Source organism: Oncorhynchus nerka, linkage group LG13 (genome assembly GCF_034236695.1).
Source record: "Oncorhynchus nerka isolate Pitt River linkage group LG13, Oner_Uvic_2.0, whole genome shotgun sequence".
Lineage (NCBI taxonomy): Eukaryota > Metazoa > Chordata > Actinopteri > Salmoniformes > Salmonidae > Oncorhynchus > Oncorhynchus nerka.
In genome coordinates this window covers 67,054,159-67,073,441 of record NC_088408.1, presented here as the reverse complement: position 1 = coordinate 67,073,441, position 19,283 = coordinate 67,054,159, and the positions used below count along the sequence as shown (strand labels likewise).

At 42.5% G+C, this 19,283-nt stretch overlaps 1 protein-coding gene and 1 pseudogene across 1 annotated transcript; one reads left to right on the top strand and one right to left on the bottom strand.

The window, feature by feature from the left end:
• Positions 1 to 27: 27 nt before the first annotated feature.
• LOC115140672 (coiled-coil domain-containing protein 157-like) lies at positions 28 to 4,787 on the bottom strand (annotated as a pseudogene).
• Positions 4,720 to 19,012, top strand: LOC115139953 (splicing factor 3A subunit 1-like). Its single transcript, XM_029677859.2, is given in 17 exon segments — positions 4,720 to 4,819; positions 4,941 to 5,016; positions 7,966 to 8,075; positions 8,188 to 8,395; positions 8,536 to 8,793; positions 9,691 to 9,765; positions 14,223 to 14,373; positions 14,495 to 14,694; positions 14,849 to 14,963; positions 15,099 to 15,406; positions 15,539 to 15,793; positions 17,499 to 17,613; positions 17,616 to 17,705; positions 17,877 to 18,037; positions 18,215 to 18,316; positions 18,445 to 18,516; positions 18,604 to 19,012. Coding segments are annotated over 16 exon segments (2,370 nt in total). The 5' UTR covers positions 4,720 to 4,819; positions 4,941 to 4,968; the 3' UTR covers positions 18,706 to 19,012.
• The last annotated feature ends 271 nt before the right edge of the window (positions 19,013 to 19,283 follow it).

Here is a 19,283-nt window from a genome sequence, read left to right as displayed (position 1 = left end):
CTTTCTGTGGTGTTGACTTACAGAGGGCTGTGTTGTACGTAGGGGGTGGGATTTAGCTGTCTCTCTCTGGGAGCTTCAGGCAGACTGGGAGAATCCAAAGCTGCTGAGAGAGGTTGTCTGTAAGAGATAATATGTTTTATGTTTTACAACTGTCATTAGCATTGTTCAGGTGTAGTCGATAAATAAAACATGCAGTACAGATGTAGGATCTTAATTTGAGTCAGTTTGCAACAGCAGGAAAATAATCCTGCAGCAACAGGACATGTGAATTATTATGTGGATTATAATGAATAGACATTTTTGTAGGGGGTTATACATTTTTCAATAGAGCAAATCAAGTCTGACATTTTAAAGGGGAAATTACAAACATTAGAAGCCTAGTTAAACCTTGAATACACTACAAGTTTGCATTTCCGGCTCTGCAGGAAAATTCTCAGCAACAAAATAGTGATCAAATTAAGATCCTACATCTGTAGTTCTCCAGCAGCATTATCCCCGGATTGTGTCAAGAAGCAGTGCGGTTTGGGTGGGTGGTGTTTCGGAGGACGCACGGCTCTCGACCTTTGCCTCTCCCGAGGCCTTACGGGAGTTGCAGCGATGAGACAAGACTGTAACTACTAGGAGAGAAAGGGATAAAAACAATTTAAGAATAATGGAGGCCAGTGTGTTTTGGGGGAGCTTCAATGCTGCAGAATATTTTTAGTACCCTTCCCCAGGTCTGTGCCTCGACACAATCCTTTCTATGAGCTCTACGGACAATTCCTCAACCTTATGGCTTGGTTTTTGCTCTGACATTCACTGTCAACTGTGGGACCTTATATAGAAAGGTGTGTGCCTTTCCAAATAATGTCCAATCAATTGAATTTACCACAGGTGGACTCCAATCAAGTTTTAAAAACATCTCAAGGATGATCAATGGAAACAGGATGCACCTGAGCTCAATTCTGAGTTTCTTATTTTTAATACATTTGCAAAAATTTCTAAACCGGTTTTCTCTTTGTCATTATGGGGTATTGTGTGTAGATTGCGGAGGAAAAGTTTTTCTTTAATACTTTTTAGAATAAGGCTGTAAAGTAACAAAATGTGGAAAAAGTCAAGGGGACTGAATACTTTCCAAATGCACTGGAGTTGTAACTCAGTCTATGCTTGTAATACTGGTATTTATATTTGAAACCATATGCAAGTAAACCCACATGAACAAACAATACAATACAAACAATACAGGTTGTACAAGTAAAGTCAACATTGTGGTTAACATACAGAAAATGCTCTGAGTTATTTAGGGAAGTGATCCTACTCTGTGGCGGTCCCTGAGGCAGTGGGTTGAGCTCTGGGAATGCCACCAGCAGCCTCTCCCTCTGTGCTAACTCCTGCACCTCTCCTCTCAGCTGATCCAAACTGTCTTTTGGCTTGCTCACATGACTCTCCAATCTCTGCTTCTCCTGCTGCAGCTCAGAACACAAGGCCTCAGGGACTGCAGAGGCAAGGCCATTAGTTACATACACATTATTGTTCTTTGAAAATGAAATAGGATCATATTTATATACTGTATCTGCTATGCTGAAGTATGGCTCTGCCCAGCGTATGCAAGCAGCACTATAAAATGAACTATAACGTAAAACATTTCATTGTGCTTAATATTGTGTTGAGTCACATCTGTCTGGTAGTAATGTACTTGTTATTGGGTGAGCTGGGTTTTAAGTTGGTCCTTCTCCTCTGAGATGTGTGTCAGTCTATCCTATAGGCCTGTCTGTGTGTCCTCAGTCTCCCCCAACTGTCCTTGAAGCTCCTCACACTCCTGGTCCAGAGCATCCACTCTCTCCAATAGAGACATCTGCTTGGCCTGCAGTGACTGTTGAAGACACAGAGTGAGACTGTGCAGTAACAACTCACATAAAACAGGATCAGGATCAGAGTTTTTAGATGTGTCCTTTAACACATTTACAGTACTGCCCCAGGTCTGGTTTTAAAGACTCATCTGCCCCCATGAGTATCCAACCCCCTTCATGGCTGTTATACTGACCTCCTGTTGGTGACATGCATTCTGGTACTTGGAGTTCTCTTTGTCAAGTAAGAGCTGAGTACTGGACAGTTGAGCCTCCAGTGTTTGTGTCTTCTCCTCTTGTTTATTCCGTGCCTCTTCCTCTACCTGCAAGGCCTTCACTTCCTGATGTAGCTTATCTCTCTCACACTCTGACAATGAAAGGACAAGGTTCCACATATTTTCTGTTCACAACAATTAGATAACGTGGGCTGTCTCCTTCTGCTCCTAAAACATCAGACTTGGGGTGGGGCTGTACGTCCTTACCGAGTTTGTGTAACCTTTTTTGTTGCAAACTAATCTCTGCCTTCAGTTTGGAGTTGCTATTCTCCAGGGACATGGAGCCTAAAATGGACAGATTTACAGTATATTGTGAATAACATGAAAGCATATTTACTATTGAAATGTTACAATATTTCATCCCCCTTCAAATATATTGTTGTCAGCGAGGTTTCCTCTGAGTGCTACTGTACCTCACCTCCTCATGTTCGTCCTGCAGTCTCCTCTCTGTCTCCTTCCTGGATGCCTGGGCCTCCTACAGTCTTGCTTGGTCCTTTGCCCATTCACGCTTTAGTTCCTCCTGTTCCCTCCCCCAGCTGAGCCCTGCACTGTGGACTGCACCTTCAGCAGATGCTTTCCCACCTGACCCATGTCCCTGTGCTGCTCTGTGGACCAATGGGACACATCTCCTACAGTCAGATGGCCCTGTTACATAGTGTCATCCACAGCCACCAGGAGGCGCTGCAGAGGGGTGGGAAGGCCCTCGCTCCGACACAGCTCCACAAGAGCATCACCAGTCTCCCTCAGGCTGGACTGGACCTGAGCACAGGCATCACAGGGGACAAGGGAGGACTCTACTGTCTGGCAACTTACATTATGAGTGTCTGTGGATATAGGGGAAAGGCAGGAGGGGATGATGCTTTCTGTTCTGCGAGTAGGACAGGAGGGGCCGCCATTTGCTATTGTCTGTGGAGGAATGGAGTGCTTGCTGTTGTTCTTGAAGTACAGTGCTGAGACACTACGGATGGAGACTGTGGACAAATATCTCTTTTTGTGGTCAGGAGTGAGGATGCTAAAGAGAAAGTGGTGTTTTCCTCACACTTTGGAGTTTTGATCCATTCTTGAATATCTTGCTTCATGCTCTGAATAAGAGGGAACAACATGGTCATAAAATATACATTTTATGAAAAAAAAAAAAAAACTAAACACCAGGAGTGCTTTAAAAACTCACTCTGGTTGCCAATCTGGATAAAGTTATTCCAATAGTGTCCAACTACAAGGCCAATTGATACACATGCAGCTGTTTTCTTCATGTTTTCTTTCTGTCCAATCTTCAACTGCTCTGCATATGCACTGAAACTTTGCAGCAGGAATAGTAATCTAGGGAAAATAAATGGATTACAGTCATGTATCGTTAATTTCCAACTATTCTCTAGCTACGGGTGGGTCTAATCCTGAATGCAGATTGGTTAAATCCGCATTTCAGATGGTGTCTATTCCACAATTTACCACTGGCTAATCTATGAAGTTAAAAATGTCTATTTACTCTGTTCCATCTGACTGCACAATCCACTGGCTCATCAGCCCAGCCAAGCAATTTATAAACTTGATCTCCACTATAAAAAGCATCTAGACATTATCTCACATTTCTTTTAGACTAACATTTAGTTTCAACAGTATGATTTGTAACAACCTTGCGGTCTGTCTCGCCGACATTTGCCAAATTGTTTCAATATTCAAATTCTATCTCCAGCTTCAGTTGCTCTAAATAACGGTGTCCTGACAAATGAGCACATTTTCTATGAGACGAAATCGCGTCTCATTAACTCATTGTTATGGATGTCTCCACAAATGCAAATGTAGCTACTTTGCTGTTATTCTGAATGCAATTTTTGACATGGCTGAATTAGCCGTAGTTGGCTAGCTAGAAGGCAAAGGATAATAACGTTGCCAGCTAGTATGGCAATGGAACATTTGGACGACTGGGTCTCGTCCATAGATACAGAACAAAAATACTGGGTCGCGTCTCTGGCAAACGAACCTATTGAACAAACGACCAGCCAGTTTGAGTAGCATATATAGTCCCGATTTGTGTCGGGACTATATCTTGTGTAAGGATGAAATTGTATGAATACATTTATTTAAAAAAAAAAAACGTTTGTAATGAAAATATGTAAATCATTATTTTAATATGTTGGTAACCCGTATAAAAGTGGTAATGCCCTCGAAGCCGGTGTTTGGAGGATATATTGGCACGGTTTGCTGGCCCTCTACTAACAACACCCGTGTCAATATATCCTCAAAACACCGTCTTCTCGGGCATTATCACTTAAATCACCAAATTCAGCAAAACAATGTGAATGCTGATTGAATTCCACCTTCCCATCAACAAAGTCGTATTGTTCTAATTGTGGCACCAGGTCCAGATCGAATGAAAGCTTATCTGAGAACTTCCAGGAGTGGAATCGAACTGGGCCAGTCCGAGAGAAGACATCCAGAATAGCACCATGAAGAGCTATTAGTTGGTTCAGGAGACTTTCCACGCAGTCCTAAGAGATGGGTAATCTTGACAAAACTTAGTAGCTTGCACTCTTTCTCTCATGTGTTGTGCCTGCTTCAGGAAGCCGCTGTGAGCGAGTAGAGTTTAGTCGGTTGGATGGTGTCACTTCATTTCCACAGCTACCTGCTAGAAGAACTGCAAATCCCACAATGCTTAGATGTGTTTCCGGAAGTAAAAGACCTCCATTCCAGGCAGGTCAACGACAGAAAAACGCACTCGTAGGTCTTATCTGTAAATATTTTGTGCCATTTATTAGGTTTCTAGACATACAGTACGACAACAAGTAGTGAAATTGTGAAGATAAATAACGCTTTTGTTGGACTTTTCACGTTTTAACAGATAACCCAATCAAAGAATTGACGCAGCCATGCCGCCTGGGCCTGTACAACTTGTTCAGCTTGAGCCCAACAGCAAGGTAAGATTTGCTACCTCAATCGCCCTTTAACGTTTTTACTACCTCCCTGTAATTGTGAAGATGTGGGGTAACATTACCACCGTGTTGCGTATTGTCTAAAAAGAGTAGCTAGCTGTGTCCAGAAACGTTGCTATCTGTTTCTGTTTGTATAGTTACTAATGCTAGCGCTACCTAACTTAAAGTAACTGTCCAGTTTTTCCACGTTTATGTGAAATATGACCTATAATAAATTACAATATGAGGGAAATAGTTTCCCTTCCATTTAAAAAAAAAGTATGTTAAAATGCAACTTTTCTGTGTTGGAATGGTGTGGGCGTAACCCAACAGCATTATGGGGTAGGTGTTTAGTAATCATTACAAATATTCAAATCAAATGTATTTGTCACATACACATGGTTAGCAGATGTTAATGCGAGTGTAGCGAAATGCTTGTGCTTCTAGTTCCGACAATGCAGTAGTAACCAACGAGTAATCTAACCTAACAATTCCAAAACTACTACCTTATACACACAAGTGTAAAGTGATAAAGAATATGTACATAAAGATATATGAATGAGTGATGGTACAGAACGGCATAGGCAAGATGCAGTAGATGGTATCGAGTACAGTATATACATATGAGATAAGTAATGTAGAGTTGATGATTGGCCAACTCTCATCCCCCGAGGAAATAGCAAGCTATGTTTTAAACGGTCTATTTGAGGTAGGGTTTTCCCTCAAATGTGTGCTTTTTTCCCTCAAATGTATACTTTGTCCACGATTATGAGTATAGGATAAGTCAAAACATTATTTTGGTGTGCGTTTTAATTACTTTGCAGATATGAAATAAACAGGCAATCATAATATCAGTAAAAATGATAAAATTCCCAGTTTATGCTACAAAACCAACAGATAAGAGGTTTTAAGAATAGGTTATATTTGACTCAACAGTCCATGGTGTACACCAAGGCATTGTTGGTAGAATAGATGGATGCAGTTCAATGCATAATCTATATAATTCGCCAACACATTTCTTGGTAGTCCAAAAAATATTGCTATCAGGATGTAAATCACAACTGACCTGGTACATTGTTTTCTGCCTCCATTCGGGATGCACTGTTTCTGTTTCTCAATATTTTGTACAAAAACGGACAAATGTAACCAAGGCTGGGAATGTCCATACAATCAAACTAGTAAGGGCAATGATCACAAGTCATTCATAATGTAGCTAATATGCTAGAGTATCTATGTAGAAAGCTAAAAACACAGAGCCTAACGATAGCTAACTAACTAACTGCTAGGAGGATGTCATTTTAGGAGTAGCTGGGTGAGTGTCTTTTCCACCTCATATTGTTTTTTCAGTGCCTACAGCTGGAGATTCAGGTGTCATTTGGTTAGCTAGAAAGAAATGTGAATTGCTAGCTATGCTGAACGACTTATCTATTTAGCATTTCAGAGCACTCTTGTGTGAGTGTGCCAGAGCGCAGAATAACTGCTGAATTTACGAACACGCAAGACACGCTGAATATGACCGGTGTCAGTAAAGGAAAGCACATTTTAAAAAATACATAAAAAATACGAGTAAAGCACGCTCTATATAACATGTAAACAGCCTAACCAGCTCTGCTAGGGTGAGTAAAATGGTCAGTGAGGTGTTCTCTCATTTGCGACTGGAAGTAGCAAGCTAGCCAACTTTAGCTAGTTAGCTTGGGTGCCTGGTTGGGACAACGCATGCATTGTCAGGCAAGCTACAGAAGGATGAGCAGGCTATCCCCCATCGTTTATCAGTGCTAATTTGATGGCCAAGTAGCTGAAAAAGTTTGAGGGATTATATAATGTTCCTTCGTTAGATTTTAGCTCATTAGTTGTTGATCTTGTTAATGTGCATAACAAGATCTTGTTAATGTGCATATAGGGAAAGATAGCCTACCTTTTTATGGTTGTTTGATCAATAGGACTGTAAAGTTTCCAAATGTAAGAGGACTCCCGTGCACCGGTCTGCGTAGACTCCGGTCCTGTCTGGTCCTGTCTGTAAATTATAACTAAGCTAAATATAAGCCTTACACAACCATAAGACCCACTAATAATTGTATTATTTTATCGAAATAGTTTAACCTGCCTTTTTGCAATAATCACTGATCTGGTTTTCAAGTCTGTGAAAATGCCCTTTTCGTTACACATTTTACCAGAACCATGCATAATGCACATTACAATAATAATGACTAAGCAGGCAAATTAGCCCAGGTCTCATAATCTCTCAAGCACAAGCCCCCGTGCTAGTAAGTAGCCAGCTAATTGTTATGTTTCAAGTTTAGCCAACTTGGATCTATTGCTAGCGAACAAGGTAAAACGGTTGAGTTGTTGTGAACACACCCTTCTGTCCATCTCCAACTGTTTGAACAGCATGCTAGCCTGTCCACTTTTTCAGATGTTGAAATCAAGTGGCATACCTTATTTCTCAGAATGAGAACACGTTGCCAATTCCTTATATAATTGTGAAACTGCTTGTCAGAGAAGAAGTGATCTCTTTGTTGTTGTGAGTGGCAGGGGGAATGGACTTGGTGTGTGTAGACGGAGAGGATGAGCCTTCCCGCCGTTAGGACAAGAACTCCCATTGTTAGGGCAGAAACATGAACTTCTTGTCATTATATACAGATCTCTGGTGTAAATGGAAAAGTGCACAGAAAGACTGAAGGAGACAATACCAAAAAGACAAACGGATAAAAATTAAAAACTAGATTCTTGCAATACAGGCATTTGGAATATCGTGCAAAAACATAGATTTGAATTAATTCTATATATCGCCCAGCCCTATCGGAAAGGTTTGGATTGATGAAAAATCCACCCAGTCATCAGAAGATCTACTACCATAGTACTTAGAGGGGGTAGGATGTAGGGACAATTAAATGTCATTAATGTACCCTCAAACACCTCCACGTGATGAGACTTCAATTTCTATTGTTTCAACAGGCAGATGAGCCTACAGGGGAAACCCCAGCAACGAAACCCATAGTTGGGATCATCTATCCACCTCCTGAGGTCCGAAACATCGTTGATAAGACTGCCAGCTTTGTTGCCAGGTTGGTTTTTCAGTCTCATTCTCAGTCATGTTTTTTATAAAATTGTATGAAGTCTTGAATATGATGTCATATTGCAATGATCATTCATTCTTTTCCTACCATTAATTCTCAGGAATGGACCAGAGTTCGAAGCAAGGATCCGTCAGAATGAGATCAACAACCCAAAGTTCAACTTCCTGAACCCCAATGACCCCTACCATGCTTACTATCGCCACAAGGTCAATGAATTCAAGGAGGGCAAGGGCCAGGAGCCGTCTGCGGCCGTGCCAAAGGTCATGCAGCAGCAGGCCCTGCTGAACTCGCAGCAGCTTCCTCAAAAGGTGTGCCTTCCTAGACATTGAGTGGTTCCTTGTCTATCGATTTATAAATCACTGATTGTGTCAATGGTTCACTGTAAAGTGTAAGATGTGATTGATGCCTTAAAAGAGCTATTCTAAGTTATGGTTTCCTTTACCGGTAGTTGCAGGCCCAGGTGATTCATGAGACAGTGGTGCCAAAGGAGCCTCCGCCTGAGTTTGAGTTCATTGCTGACCCTCCTTCAATCTCGGCATTCGACCTGGATGTTGTCAAGCTGACCGCCCAGTTTGTGGCTCGCAACGGGCGCCAGTTCCTCACACAGCTCATGCAGAAAGAACAGCGAAATTACCAGTTTGACTTCCTGCGACCTCAACACAGCCTCTTCAACTACTTCACCAAGCTGGTGGAGCAGTATACTAAGGTACAACTTCTTACTAATTATTATTATTGATTGTGGCACATACACTTTTTATACAAAGTATGTGGACACCCCTTCAAATTAATGGATTTGGCTATTTCAGCCAGACTCTTTGCTGACAGGTGTATAATATCAGGCACACAGCCATGCAATCTCTATAGACAGACAATGGCAGTAGAATAGCCTTACTGAAGAGCTCAATGACTTCTAATGTGGCACCTATCCAACAAGTCAGTTCGTCAAATTTCTGCCCTTCTAGAGCTCCCCGCTCAACTGTAAGTGCTGTTATTGTGAAGTGGAAACGTCGAGGACCAACAATGGCTCAGCCGCAAAGTGGTAGGCCATACAAGCTCACAGAACAGGACTTCTGAAGCATGTAAAAGTTGTCTGTCCTCGTTTGCAACACCCACTACTGAGTTCCAAATTGCCTCTGGAAGCATCGTCAGCACAATAACTGTTCGTTGGGTGGCTGAAAACAGAATCATCGCGGATTGAACTTCCGGCTAAGGATGGTCCATTTAAAAAGCATTCCTTCCTCCCTCTCCCCTTGCCCTGCAAGTGTATACTCGTCAGATGTCATGACACGTCATCAGAAGTGTCTACTTAATTTGAGGGCTGAGGGGATAGGGTGTCTCTGAAGTGTTTGGACCACAGCCCTAGTGGAAAGCTTTCCCAGAAGAGTGGAGGCTGTTATAGCAGCAAAGGGGGGACCAACTCCATATTAGTGCCCATAATTTTGGAATGAGATGTTTGACAAGCAGGTGTCCACATACTTTGTCATGTAGTGTGTTTTGTTGAAATATTATATTTCAATTATTTGACTTGTTAGTAGTAGACCATGTCTTCAGCTGGTTGTGTTGTGATGCTCACTTGTGTTTGTCTTGGGTCTTTTTTTCCTAGATTCTGATCCCTCCCAAGGGACTGCTCATGAAGCTGAAAAGAGAGGCTGAGAACCCCAGGGAGGTGCTGGACCAGGTAAGCCCCTGAAGCTTTGCTGTTGGGTTCAGATCTTGGATAACTATAGTTTTTATCTATGCTTTGTGAAAATAAACCATTTGAATACAGGTCCCAAAAAAGTACTACTATTTGAATTCAGATCTCAGAAAGTAACTGCCATTACTTTTTTAAACTAATATAATACAGATCTGAGAAAGCAACTACTTATTCAAAATATTTAAATACTGATTTCAGGCAGTGACTAATATTCAGAAACTATTGGATTGTCTGCCTTCAATTAATGGAACTGCATGTTGAACATAGAAATGGAGAAGACAGTCTTCTATACTATTCCAATATATCTGACAGTCCTATTTGATCTAAACAATACATTTCTATCTGAACATTCTATAAATGTCCATTGCCCCAGGTGAATGTTAAGTCAAACCAACTAACCAATTATACAGTTGAAGTCTGAAGTTTACATACACTTAGTTTGTAGTCAATAAAACTATTGTTCATTGTTTAGGAGGCCTACAAAGCAAGGAGGCCTACAAACCTAACTCAGTTACACCAGCTCTGTCAGGAGGAATGGGCCAAAATTCACCCAATTTATTGTGGAAGGCTACCTGAAACATTTGACCCAAGTTAAGCAATTTAAAGGCAATGCTACCAAATAATAAATAAGTGTATGTAAACTTCTGACCCACTCGGAATGGGATGAAAGAAATAAAAGCTTAAATAAATCACTCTGCTATTATTCTGACATTTCACATTCTTAAAATGGGTCATAACTGACCGAAGACCGGGAATTTTTACAGGATTAAATCTCAGGAATTGTGAAAAACTGGGTTTAAATGTATTTGGCTATGGTGTATGTAAACTTCCAACTTCAACTGTATGTAATAGGGAATTGATATACACGAACAATCAAATGCAAATAATTCACACAATGAAGTTATGAAACAATGAATGTTCACAAATTGGCAGGAGAGAGCACATTCTGGAGAGAGAAGTGCATTGTGCATCTGGGCACATGGTCATTTTTTAGAATTTTTAAAAATGATTTGTATTTTTTATTTCACCTTTATTTAACCAGGTAGGCTAGTTGAGAACAAGTTCTCATTTGCAACTGCGACCTGGCCAAGATAAAGCATAGCAGTGTGAACAGACAACACAGTTACACATGGAGTAAACAATTAACAAGGCAATAACACAGTAGAGAAAAAAAAGGGGAGTCTATATACAATGTGTGCAAAAGGCATGAGGAGGTAGGCGAATAATTACAATTTTGCAGATTAACACTAGAGTGATAAATGATCAGATGGTCATGTACAGGTAGAGATATTGGTGTGCAAAAGAGCAGAAAAGTAAATAAATAAAAACAGTATGGGGATGAGGTAGGTGAAAATGGGTGGGCTATTTACCAATAGACTATGTACAGCTGCAGCGATCGGTTAGCTGCTCAGATAGCTGATGTTTGAAGTTGGTGAGGGAGATAAGTCTCCAACTTCAGCGATTTTTGCAATTCGTTCCAGTCACAGGCAGCAGAGTACTGGAACGAAAGGCGGCCAAATGAGGTGTTGGCTTTAGGGATGATCAGTGAGATACACCTGCTGGAGCGCGTGCTACGGATGGGTGTTGCCATCGTGACTAGTGAACTGAGATAAGGCGGAGCTTTACCTAGCATGGACTTGTAGATGACCTGGAGCCAGTGGGTCTGGCGACGAATATGTAGCGAGGGCCAGCCGACTAGAGCATACAAGTCGCAGTGGTGGGTGGTATAAGGTGCTTTAGTGACAAAACGGATGGCGCTGTGATAAACTGCATCCAGTTTGCTGAGTAGAGTGTTGGAAGCCATTTTGTAGATGACATCTCCGAAGTCGAGGATCGGTAGGATAGTCAGTTTTACTAGGGTAAGCTTGGCGGCGTGAGTGAAGGATGCTTTGTTGCGGAATAGAAAGCCGACTCTTGATTTGATTTTCGATTGGAGATGTTTGATATGAGTCTGGAAGGAGAGTTTGCAGTCTAGCCAGACACCTAGGTACTTATAGATGTCCACATATTCAAGGTCGGAACCATCCAGGGTGGTGATGCTAGTCGGGCATGCGGGTGCAGGCAGCGATCGGTTGAAAAGCATGCATTTGGTTTTACTAGCGTTTAAGAGCAGTTGGAGGCCACGGAAGGAGTGTTGTATGGCATTGAAGCTCGTTTGGAGGTTAGATAGCACAGTGTCCAGTGACGGGCCGAAAGTATATAGACTGGTGTCGTCTGCGTAGAGGTGGATCAGGGAATCGCCCGCAGCAAGAGCAACATCATTGATATATACAGAGAAAAGAGTCGGCCCGAGAATTGAACCCTGTGGCACCCCCACAGAGACTGCCAGAGGACCGGACAGCATGCCCTCCGATTTGACACACTGAACTCTGTCTGCAAAGTAATTGGTGAACCAGGCAAGGCAGTCATCCGAAAAGCCGAGGCTACTGAGTCTGCCGATAAGAATATGGTGATTGACAGAGTCGAAAGCCTTGGCAAGGTCGATGAAGACTGCTGCACAGTACTGTCTTTTATCGATGGCGGTTATGATATCGTTTAGTACCTTGAGTGTGGCTGAGGTGCACCCGTGACCGGCTCGGAAACCAGATTGCACAGCGGAGAAGGTACGGTGGGATTCGAGATGGTCAGTGACCTGTTTGTTGACTTGGCTTTCGAAGACCTTAGATAGGCAGGGCAGGATGGATATAGGTCTGTAACAGTTTGGGTCCAGGGTGTCTCCCCCTTTGAAGAGGGGGATGACTGCGGCAGCTTTCCAATCCTTGGGGATCTCAGACGATATGAAAGAGAGGTTGAACAGGCTGGTAATAGGGGTTGCGACAATGGCGGCGGATAGTTTCAGATGTCTGCATTGACCATGCAGCATTCACAGTGATATGGCCTCTGCAGAAGTCAGGGCAAGAATGGCCTCAGCAGAAGTCATACTTCTTTTGCTTCACAGAGCAGTGATGAGCTGAGATTGCGATTTTTGGTTCCAATTGCCATGTCATCGTGAGACGCAGAGTAGGTGAATGGATGATCTCCACGTGTGTGGTTCCCACCGTGAAGCATGGAGGAGGTGGTGTGGGGGTGCTTTGCTGGAAACAGTCAGTGATTTATTTAGAATTCAAGCTACACTTATCCAGCATGGCTACCACAGCATTCTGCAGCGATACGTCATCCCACCTGGTTTGCGCTTAGGGGGACTATCATTTGTTTTTCAACTGGAAAATGACCCAACACACCTCCAGGTTGTGTAAGGGCTATTTGACCAAGAAGGAGAGTGATGGAGTTTTGCATCAGATGACCCGGCCTCTACAATCACCCGACCTCAACCCAATTGTTTTGGGATGAGTTGGACCGCAGAGTGAAGGAAAAGCAGCCAACAAGTGCTCAGCATATGTGGGAATTCCAACAAGACTGTTGGAAAAGTATTCCAGGTGAAGCTGGTTGAGATAATTCCAAGAGTGTGCAAAGCTGTCATCAAGGCAAAGGGTGGCAAGTTTGAAGAATCACAAATATAAAATATTTTTATTTAACACTATTTACTTTTTGCTTACTTCATGATTCCATGTGTGTTATTTCATAGTTTTGACGTCTTCACTATTATTGGGGCGGCAGGGTAGCCTAGTGGTTAGAGCGTTGGACTAGTAACTGGAAGGTTGCAAGTTCAAATCCCCGACCTGACAAGGTACAAATCTGTCACTCTGCCCCTGAACAGGCAGTTAACCCACTTCCTAGGCCGTCATTGAAAATAAGAATTTGTTCTTAACTGACTTGCCTAGTTAAATAAAGGTAAAATAGTACACATAAAGAAAAACCCTTGAATGAGTAGGTGTGTCCAAACTTGTGGTGTATGTATGTTTGTCACTGCTCGACTAAAACAATCTCGGTCGACCAACAGCCTTACGAAAAGCAATTGATCTGTCACACGTACTGTACACAATGAATAGTGACTTCCTTATTCCACTCATGTAATAACTCCATTATAAAGCAATGTCCTATGTAACCACATCTTTGCTTTTGTAATAATCAGAGTTACTACACATGTATAAGAATCTGCTGTCAAGTGTTGATGTATTACCTTATGTCTCACTCGGGTGAAAGGCAGTCCGGTAAACGTGAGTCTATCAAAATTAATACAGCATGCCCAAAAAAACGTTTATTTTTTTGTTTTCAAATAACTTGCATATTCAAATACCTTAAAATATGATTTGGTTTTCAAAATACTTTTCAATATTATTCGTTTTTATGAGACCTGTATTTGATTATCAAAGAAAATAGTTGCCTTTTTAGTTGAAACTCTATACAAATGATATTTGACTACCTTGAGTATTTGAGAAGTTGGTATTTTCAAATAAACTACAAAATAACACTTCTGCCCTTGTCTGTTAGGGTTTACCCACAATTGGCTCATAAAATGTTCATTGTCTTAACAGCTTATCTCCTGGTTTTACCAACAGGTGAGGTACCGCGTTGAGTGGGCGAAATTTCAGGAGCGTGAAAGGAAGAAGGAGGAGGAGGAGCGGGAGAAAGAGCGTGTGTCCTACGCCCAAATTGACTGGCATGACTTTGTAGTGGTGGAGACCGTGGACTTCCAACCTAATGAGCAAGGTCGGGAAATTAACTGAGAGCCAGACAAGATTATTTGAATAGATAATTCCTGTTCCTGAGAGAATGTTATCCACCCCCTGTGTCAATCGCTTTGTAATGATGGTGTTGTGACTTCCAACAGGCCACTTTCCACCACCCACCACACCTGAGGAACTGGGAGCTCGCATCCTGACCCAGGAGCGTTATGACAAGTTTGGAGAGAGTGAGGAGGTGGAGATGGAGGTTGAAAGTGAGGACGAGGATGACGTTGAGCAGGAGGATCGGGATGATGGGCGTCCCACACAGCCTGATCAGGACACACAGCTGCAAGACATGGATGAGGTTAGTAAACACAACCTGTTTTAGTAGACACACACAACAGGATATAATTAACAGCGTATTACTTCTTCAGAGTTACTGATTGAATCTGAATGTAATATTACCATTGTTAGGAAATGGTGTAATCAATGTAGAGTCTTTGATGCCTTCTCCCCAGGGTTCTGATGAAGAGGATGATGGCAAGGCACCATTGCCTCCAGACAACCCCATGCCACCCCCACTGCCCCCTACTCCAGACCAGGTCATTATCCGCAAGGACTACGACCCCAAGGGTGAGAGGGATTTCATCATCAGGACCTAAATATCTAGATGTTTTATTATCATGCATGACATGACATAAAGGACTGGAAAATACATGCCTGTTCTTAATTTGCCCTTACATTTGATCCCTTTTTCTTGCCCTGTAGCCTCCAAGCCCCAGCCTCCAGCCAAGACTCTGGATGAGTTCCTCATCTCTCCCATCACGGGTGAGAGGATCCAAGCCAGTAAGATGCAGGAGCACATGCGCATCGGACTACTGGATCCCCGCTGGCTGGAGCAGAGGGACCGCGGCATCAGAGAGAGGCAAATAGAGGATGAGGTTTACGCCCCTGGCATGGACATTGAGAGCAGCCTAAAACAGCTGGCTGAGAGGCGTACTGATATCTTTGGTGTGGAGGAGACCGCCATCGGTAAGAAGATTGGAGAAGAGGAGATCCAGAAGCCTGAGGAGAAGGTGCGTGCAAGTGATGAGGGAATTATCCATGTGGTTTATGAGTGATTAGTGTATAATTGCTGTTTAGGTTCAATCTTATTTATTTTTGTTGTCATTATGAGGTCAAAGTCTTTACTTAATGCACCTTCTTAGGTGACCTGGGATGGGCACTCTGGCAGCATGGCGCGTACTCAGCAGGCAGCACAGGCCAACATCACCCTACAAGAGCAGATTGAGGCCATTCACAAGGCCAAGGGACTGGTGCAGGAGGATGAAAGCAAAGAGAAGATTGGGCCAAGCAAGCCTGAGCTTTACCATCATCATCATCAATCACCCCTCATCTCCTCTGCCCCCCTTCTGCCCAAACCCAGCCCTCCAATGAACACGATGGCTCGGGCCCCTCCTTCCGTAAGTTGCTTTCTTGTTCAATAGAAGTGCTAAAACACTTTTCTGTCAGGTTATTATATCAATATACACTTGAAGTCGGAAGTTTACATACACTTAGGTTGGAGTCATTAAAACTCGTTTTTCAAACACTCCACAAATTTCGTGTTTCTTGTTAACCAGCTATAGTTTTGGCAAGTCGTTTAGGACATTTACTTTGTGAATGACACAAGTAATTTTTCCAACAATTGTTTGCAGACAGATTATTTCACTTATAATTCACTGTATCACAATTCCAGTGGGTCAGAAGTTTACATACACTAAGTTGACTGTGCCTTTAAAAAGCTTGGAAAATTCCAGAAAATTGTCATGGCTTTAGAAGCTTCTGGTAAATATGTAAATTAGCCTGTCAATTGGAGGTGTACCTGTGGATGTATTTCAAGGCCTACCTTCAAACTCAGTGCCTCTTTGCTTGACATCATGGGAAAATCAAAAGAAATCAGCCGAGACCCCAGAAAAAAAAATGGTAGACCTCCACAGTCTGGTTCATCCTTGGGGGCAATTCCCAAGTGCCTGAAGGTACCACATTCAACTGTACAAGCAATAGTATGCAAGTATAAACAACATGGGACAACGCAGCCATCATACCGCTCAGGAAGGAGACGCATTCTGTCTCCTAGAGATGAATGTACTTTGGTGCTAGAAGTGCAAATCAATCCCAGACCAACAGCAAAGGACCTTGTGAAGATGCTGGAGGAAACCGGTACAAAAGTATCTATATCCACAGTAAAACGACTCCTCTATTGACATAACCTGAAAGGCCGCTCAGCAAGGAAGAGGCTACTGCTCCAAAACCGCCACTAAAAAAATCCGGACTACGGGTTGCAACTGCATATAAGGACAAAGATCATACTTTTTGGAGAAATGTCCTCTGGTCTGATGAAACAAAAACAGAACTGTTTGGCCATAATGACCATCGTTTTGTTTGGAGGAAAAAGGGCGATGCTTGCAAGCCGAAGAACACCATCCCAACCGTGAAACACGGTGGTGGCAGCATCAGGTTGTGGGGGTGCAGGAGGGACTGGTGCACTTCACAAAATAGATGGCATCATGAGGGAAGGAAAATGATGTGGATATATTGAAGCAACATCTCAAGACATCAGTCAGGAATTTAAAGCTTGGTCGCAAATGGGTCTTCCAAATGGACAATGTCCCCAAGCATACTAATAAAGTTGTGGCAAAATGGCTTAAGGACAACGAAGTCGAGGTATTGGAGTGGCCATCACAAAGCCCTGACTTCAATCCTATAGAAAATCTGTGGGCAGAACTGAAAAGGCGTGTGTGAGCAAGGAGGCCTACAAACCTGACTCAGTTACACCAGCTCTGTCAGGAGGAATGGGCTTGTGGAAGGCTACCTGAAACGTTTGACCCAAGTTAAACAATTTAAAGGCAATGCCACCAAATACTAATTGAGTGTATGTAAACTTCTGACCCACTGGGAATGTGATGAAAGAAATAAAAGCGGAATTAAATCACTGTACTATTATTCTGACATTTCACATTCTTAAAATTAAGTGGTGATCCTAACTGACCTAAGACAGGGAAATTTTACTAGGATTAAATGTCAGGAATTGTGAAACTGAGTTTAAATGTATTTTGCTGAGGTGTATGTAAACTTCCGACTTCAACTGTATATGGTTGACTGTATTTTCCACTGTGAATCATGTAGATGCTGCCCCCTGTACGCACCACTCTCCTGTCAGCTGTGCCTGTGATTCCACGGCCACCCATGGCCCCTGTGCAGATGCGCCTAGCCCCAGGGCAGGTTCTAACACCCATGCCCCCATGATGCATGCCCCCCGCATCAACGTGGTGCCCATGCCCCAACCACCTCACATGATGGCCCCCAGACCACCACCCATGGTGGTCCCAACTGGTAAGACAACCATTGCTACACTATTCCCACAGTGTTAAATACTTTGAAATCCAATGGATGACTTCAGAAATATGCATTGCTACAAATTACTTTCATGATTATTTACCATTTTAATTCAGGTTGTCTTTTAAGCATACTATTTATTGACTCATTTTATTCTTCCCTGTCCAGCATTTGTCCCTGCCCCTCCAGTCCCGCAGCCCCCCCGCCCCCGCCCTGACCCGCAGCCACCTTCCCAGCCACCCCCACCCCATAATGATGAGCCTGCCAGCAAGAAGATGAAGACAGAGGACAACCTCATGCCAGAGGAGGAGTTCCTCCGTAGATACAAGGTTTGTTGGCCAATTAGATGTCAAGGACTACTGGCAAAATGCAGTAGTGTGAATGATCCACAGCTGGATTTAGATATGCCGTCATTCATCCTATGCTTGCTGTTAGTAGTTCTGTATATTGGCATGTAAGGCTTCCTGTACAAATATAGTTATTCTACTGTATATATTTTTTTGTAGGGTTCAGTGTCCGTCACAGTGCAAGTTCCCAACATGCAGGACAAGACTGAATGGAAGCTAAGTGGACAAGCGCTCAATTTCACTATCCCACTCACAGATCAGGTATGTTACTAGTTCACCCACCATTCCACACTCTTTTAGCTATACTTCATATATTCTCAGGAGTGCACCCCCAAGTCAAATTTACTGGAATATTTATAATAGTTCATCTTCCCATTCTCTCACCACAGGTGTCTGTTATTAAAGTGAAAATCCATGAAGCCACTGGAATGCCAGCCGGAAAGCAAAAGCTGCAGTATGAGGTAAGCATTGTCGTCCCCGTTTTGAATAATTGTAAATGTAAACTGGCATGATCGAGTCATTTACATCTATTACGTCTTCCATTACAGGGAATTTTCATCAAAGATTCCAACTCTCTGGCCTACTACAACATAAACAACGGTTCAGTCATACACCTGGCACTGAAGGAGAGAGGTGGGAGAAAGAAGTGAGGTGTACATCCCCCTCAACAAGTTTCTCTCTAGTAGTTTGGGACATTTGTCTGAGCAGATCTTTCTAAACGATTTATATCCTTTGTTGGTCATAGCAATTTTAAAGAATGCTTAAGGCATAAATAAACCATAAATAAAAACTATAACTTGCTACAGTTTCTTATGTTAAGCGTTGATTAGTTTCTAAAGGTTAATTGTATTGTTTAAGGGGATAGTTGTTCATGTTGCTATTTTGGTCAGTGTATTTGTTACCCATGTCCAGAGCTTACAGCCCATGTCAATCATCAAATAAAGTAATAAAATGCCACCATTGTCATTTTAGTTTGTTCAGTATGTTGAATGGAATGGGGCATATTGTCATGCTGTGCAAGTGGGGTATTATATGCGTAGGTCAAAATATTAAGTCAGCAGAAGTTCAAAAGTGAGGCAGCTGGTTTGGCAATAGATGTAAATTTAAGCTGTTGGGGGAATTGTTTTAAGATAGCTAAACGATCCATAGTATGACCATTTGCTATTGCATTTTAGGACCTCTTTAGGTGTGTGTAATGTATATATGATTTGATAAAATATCGAATTTG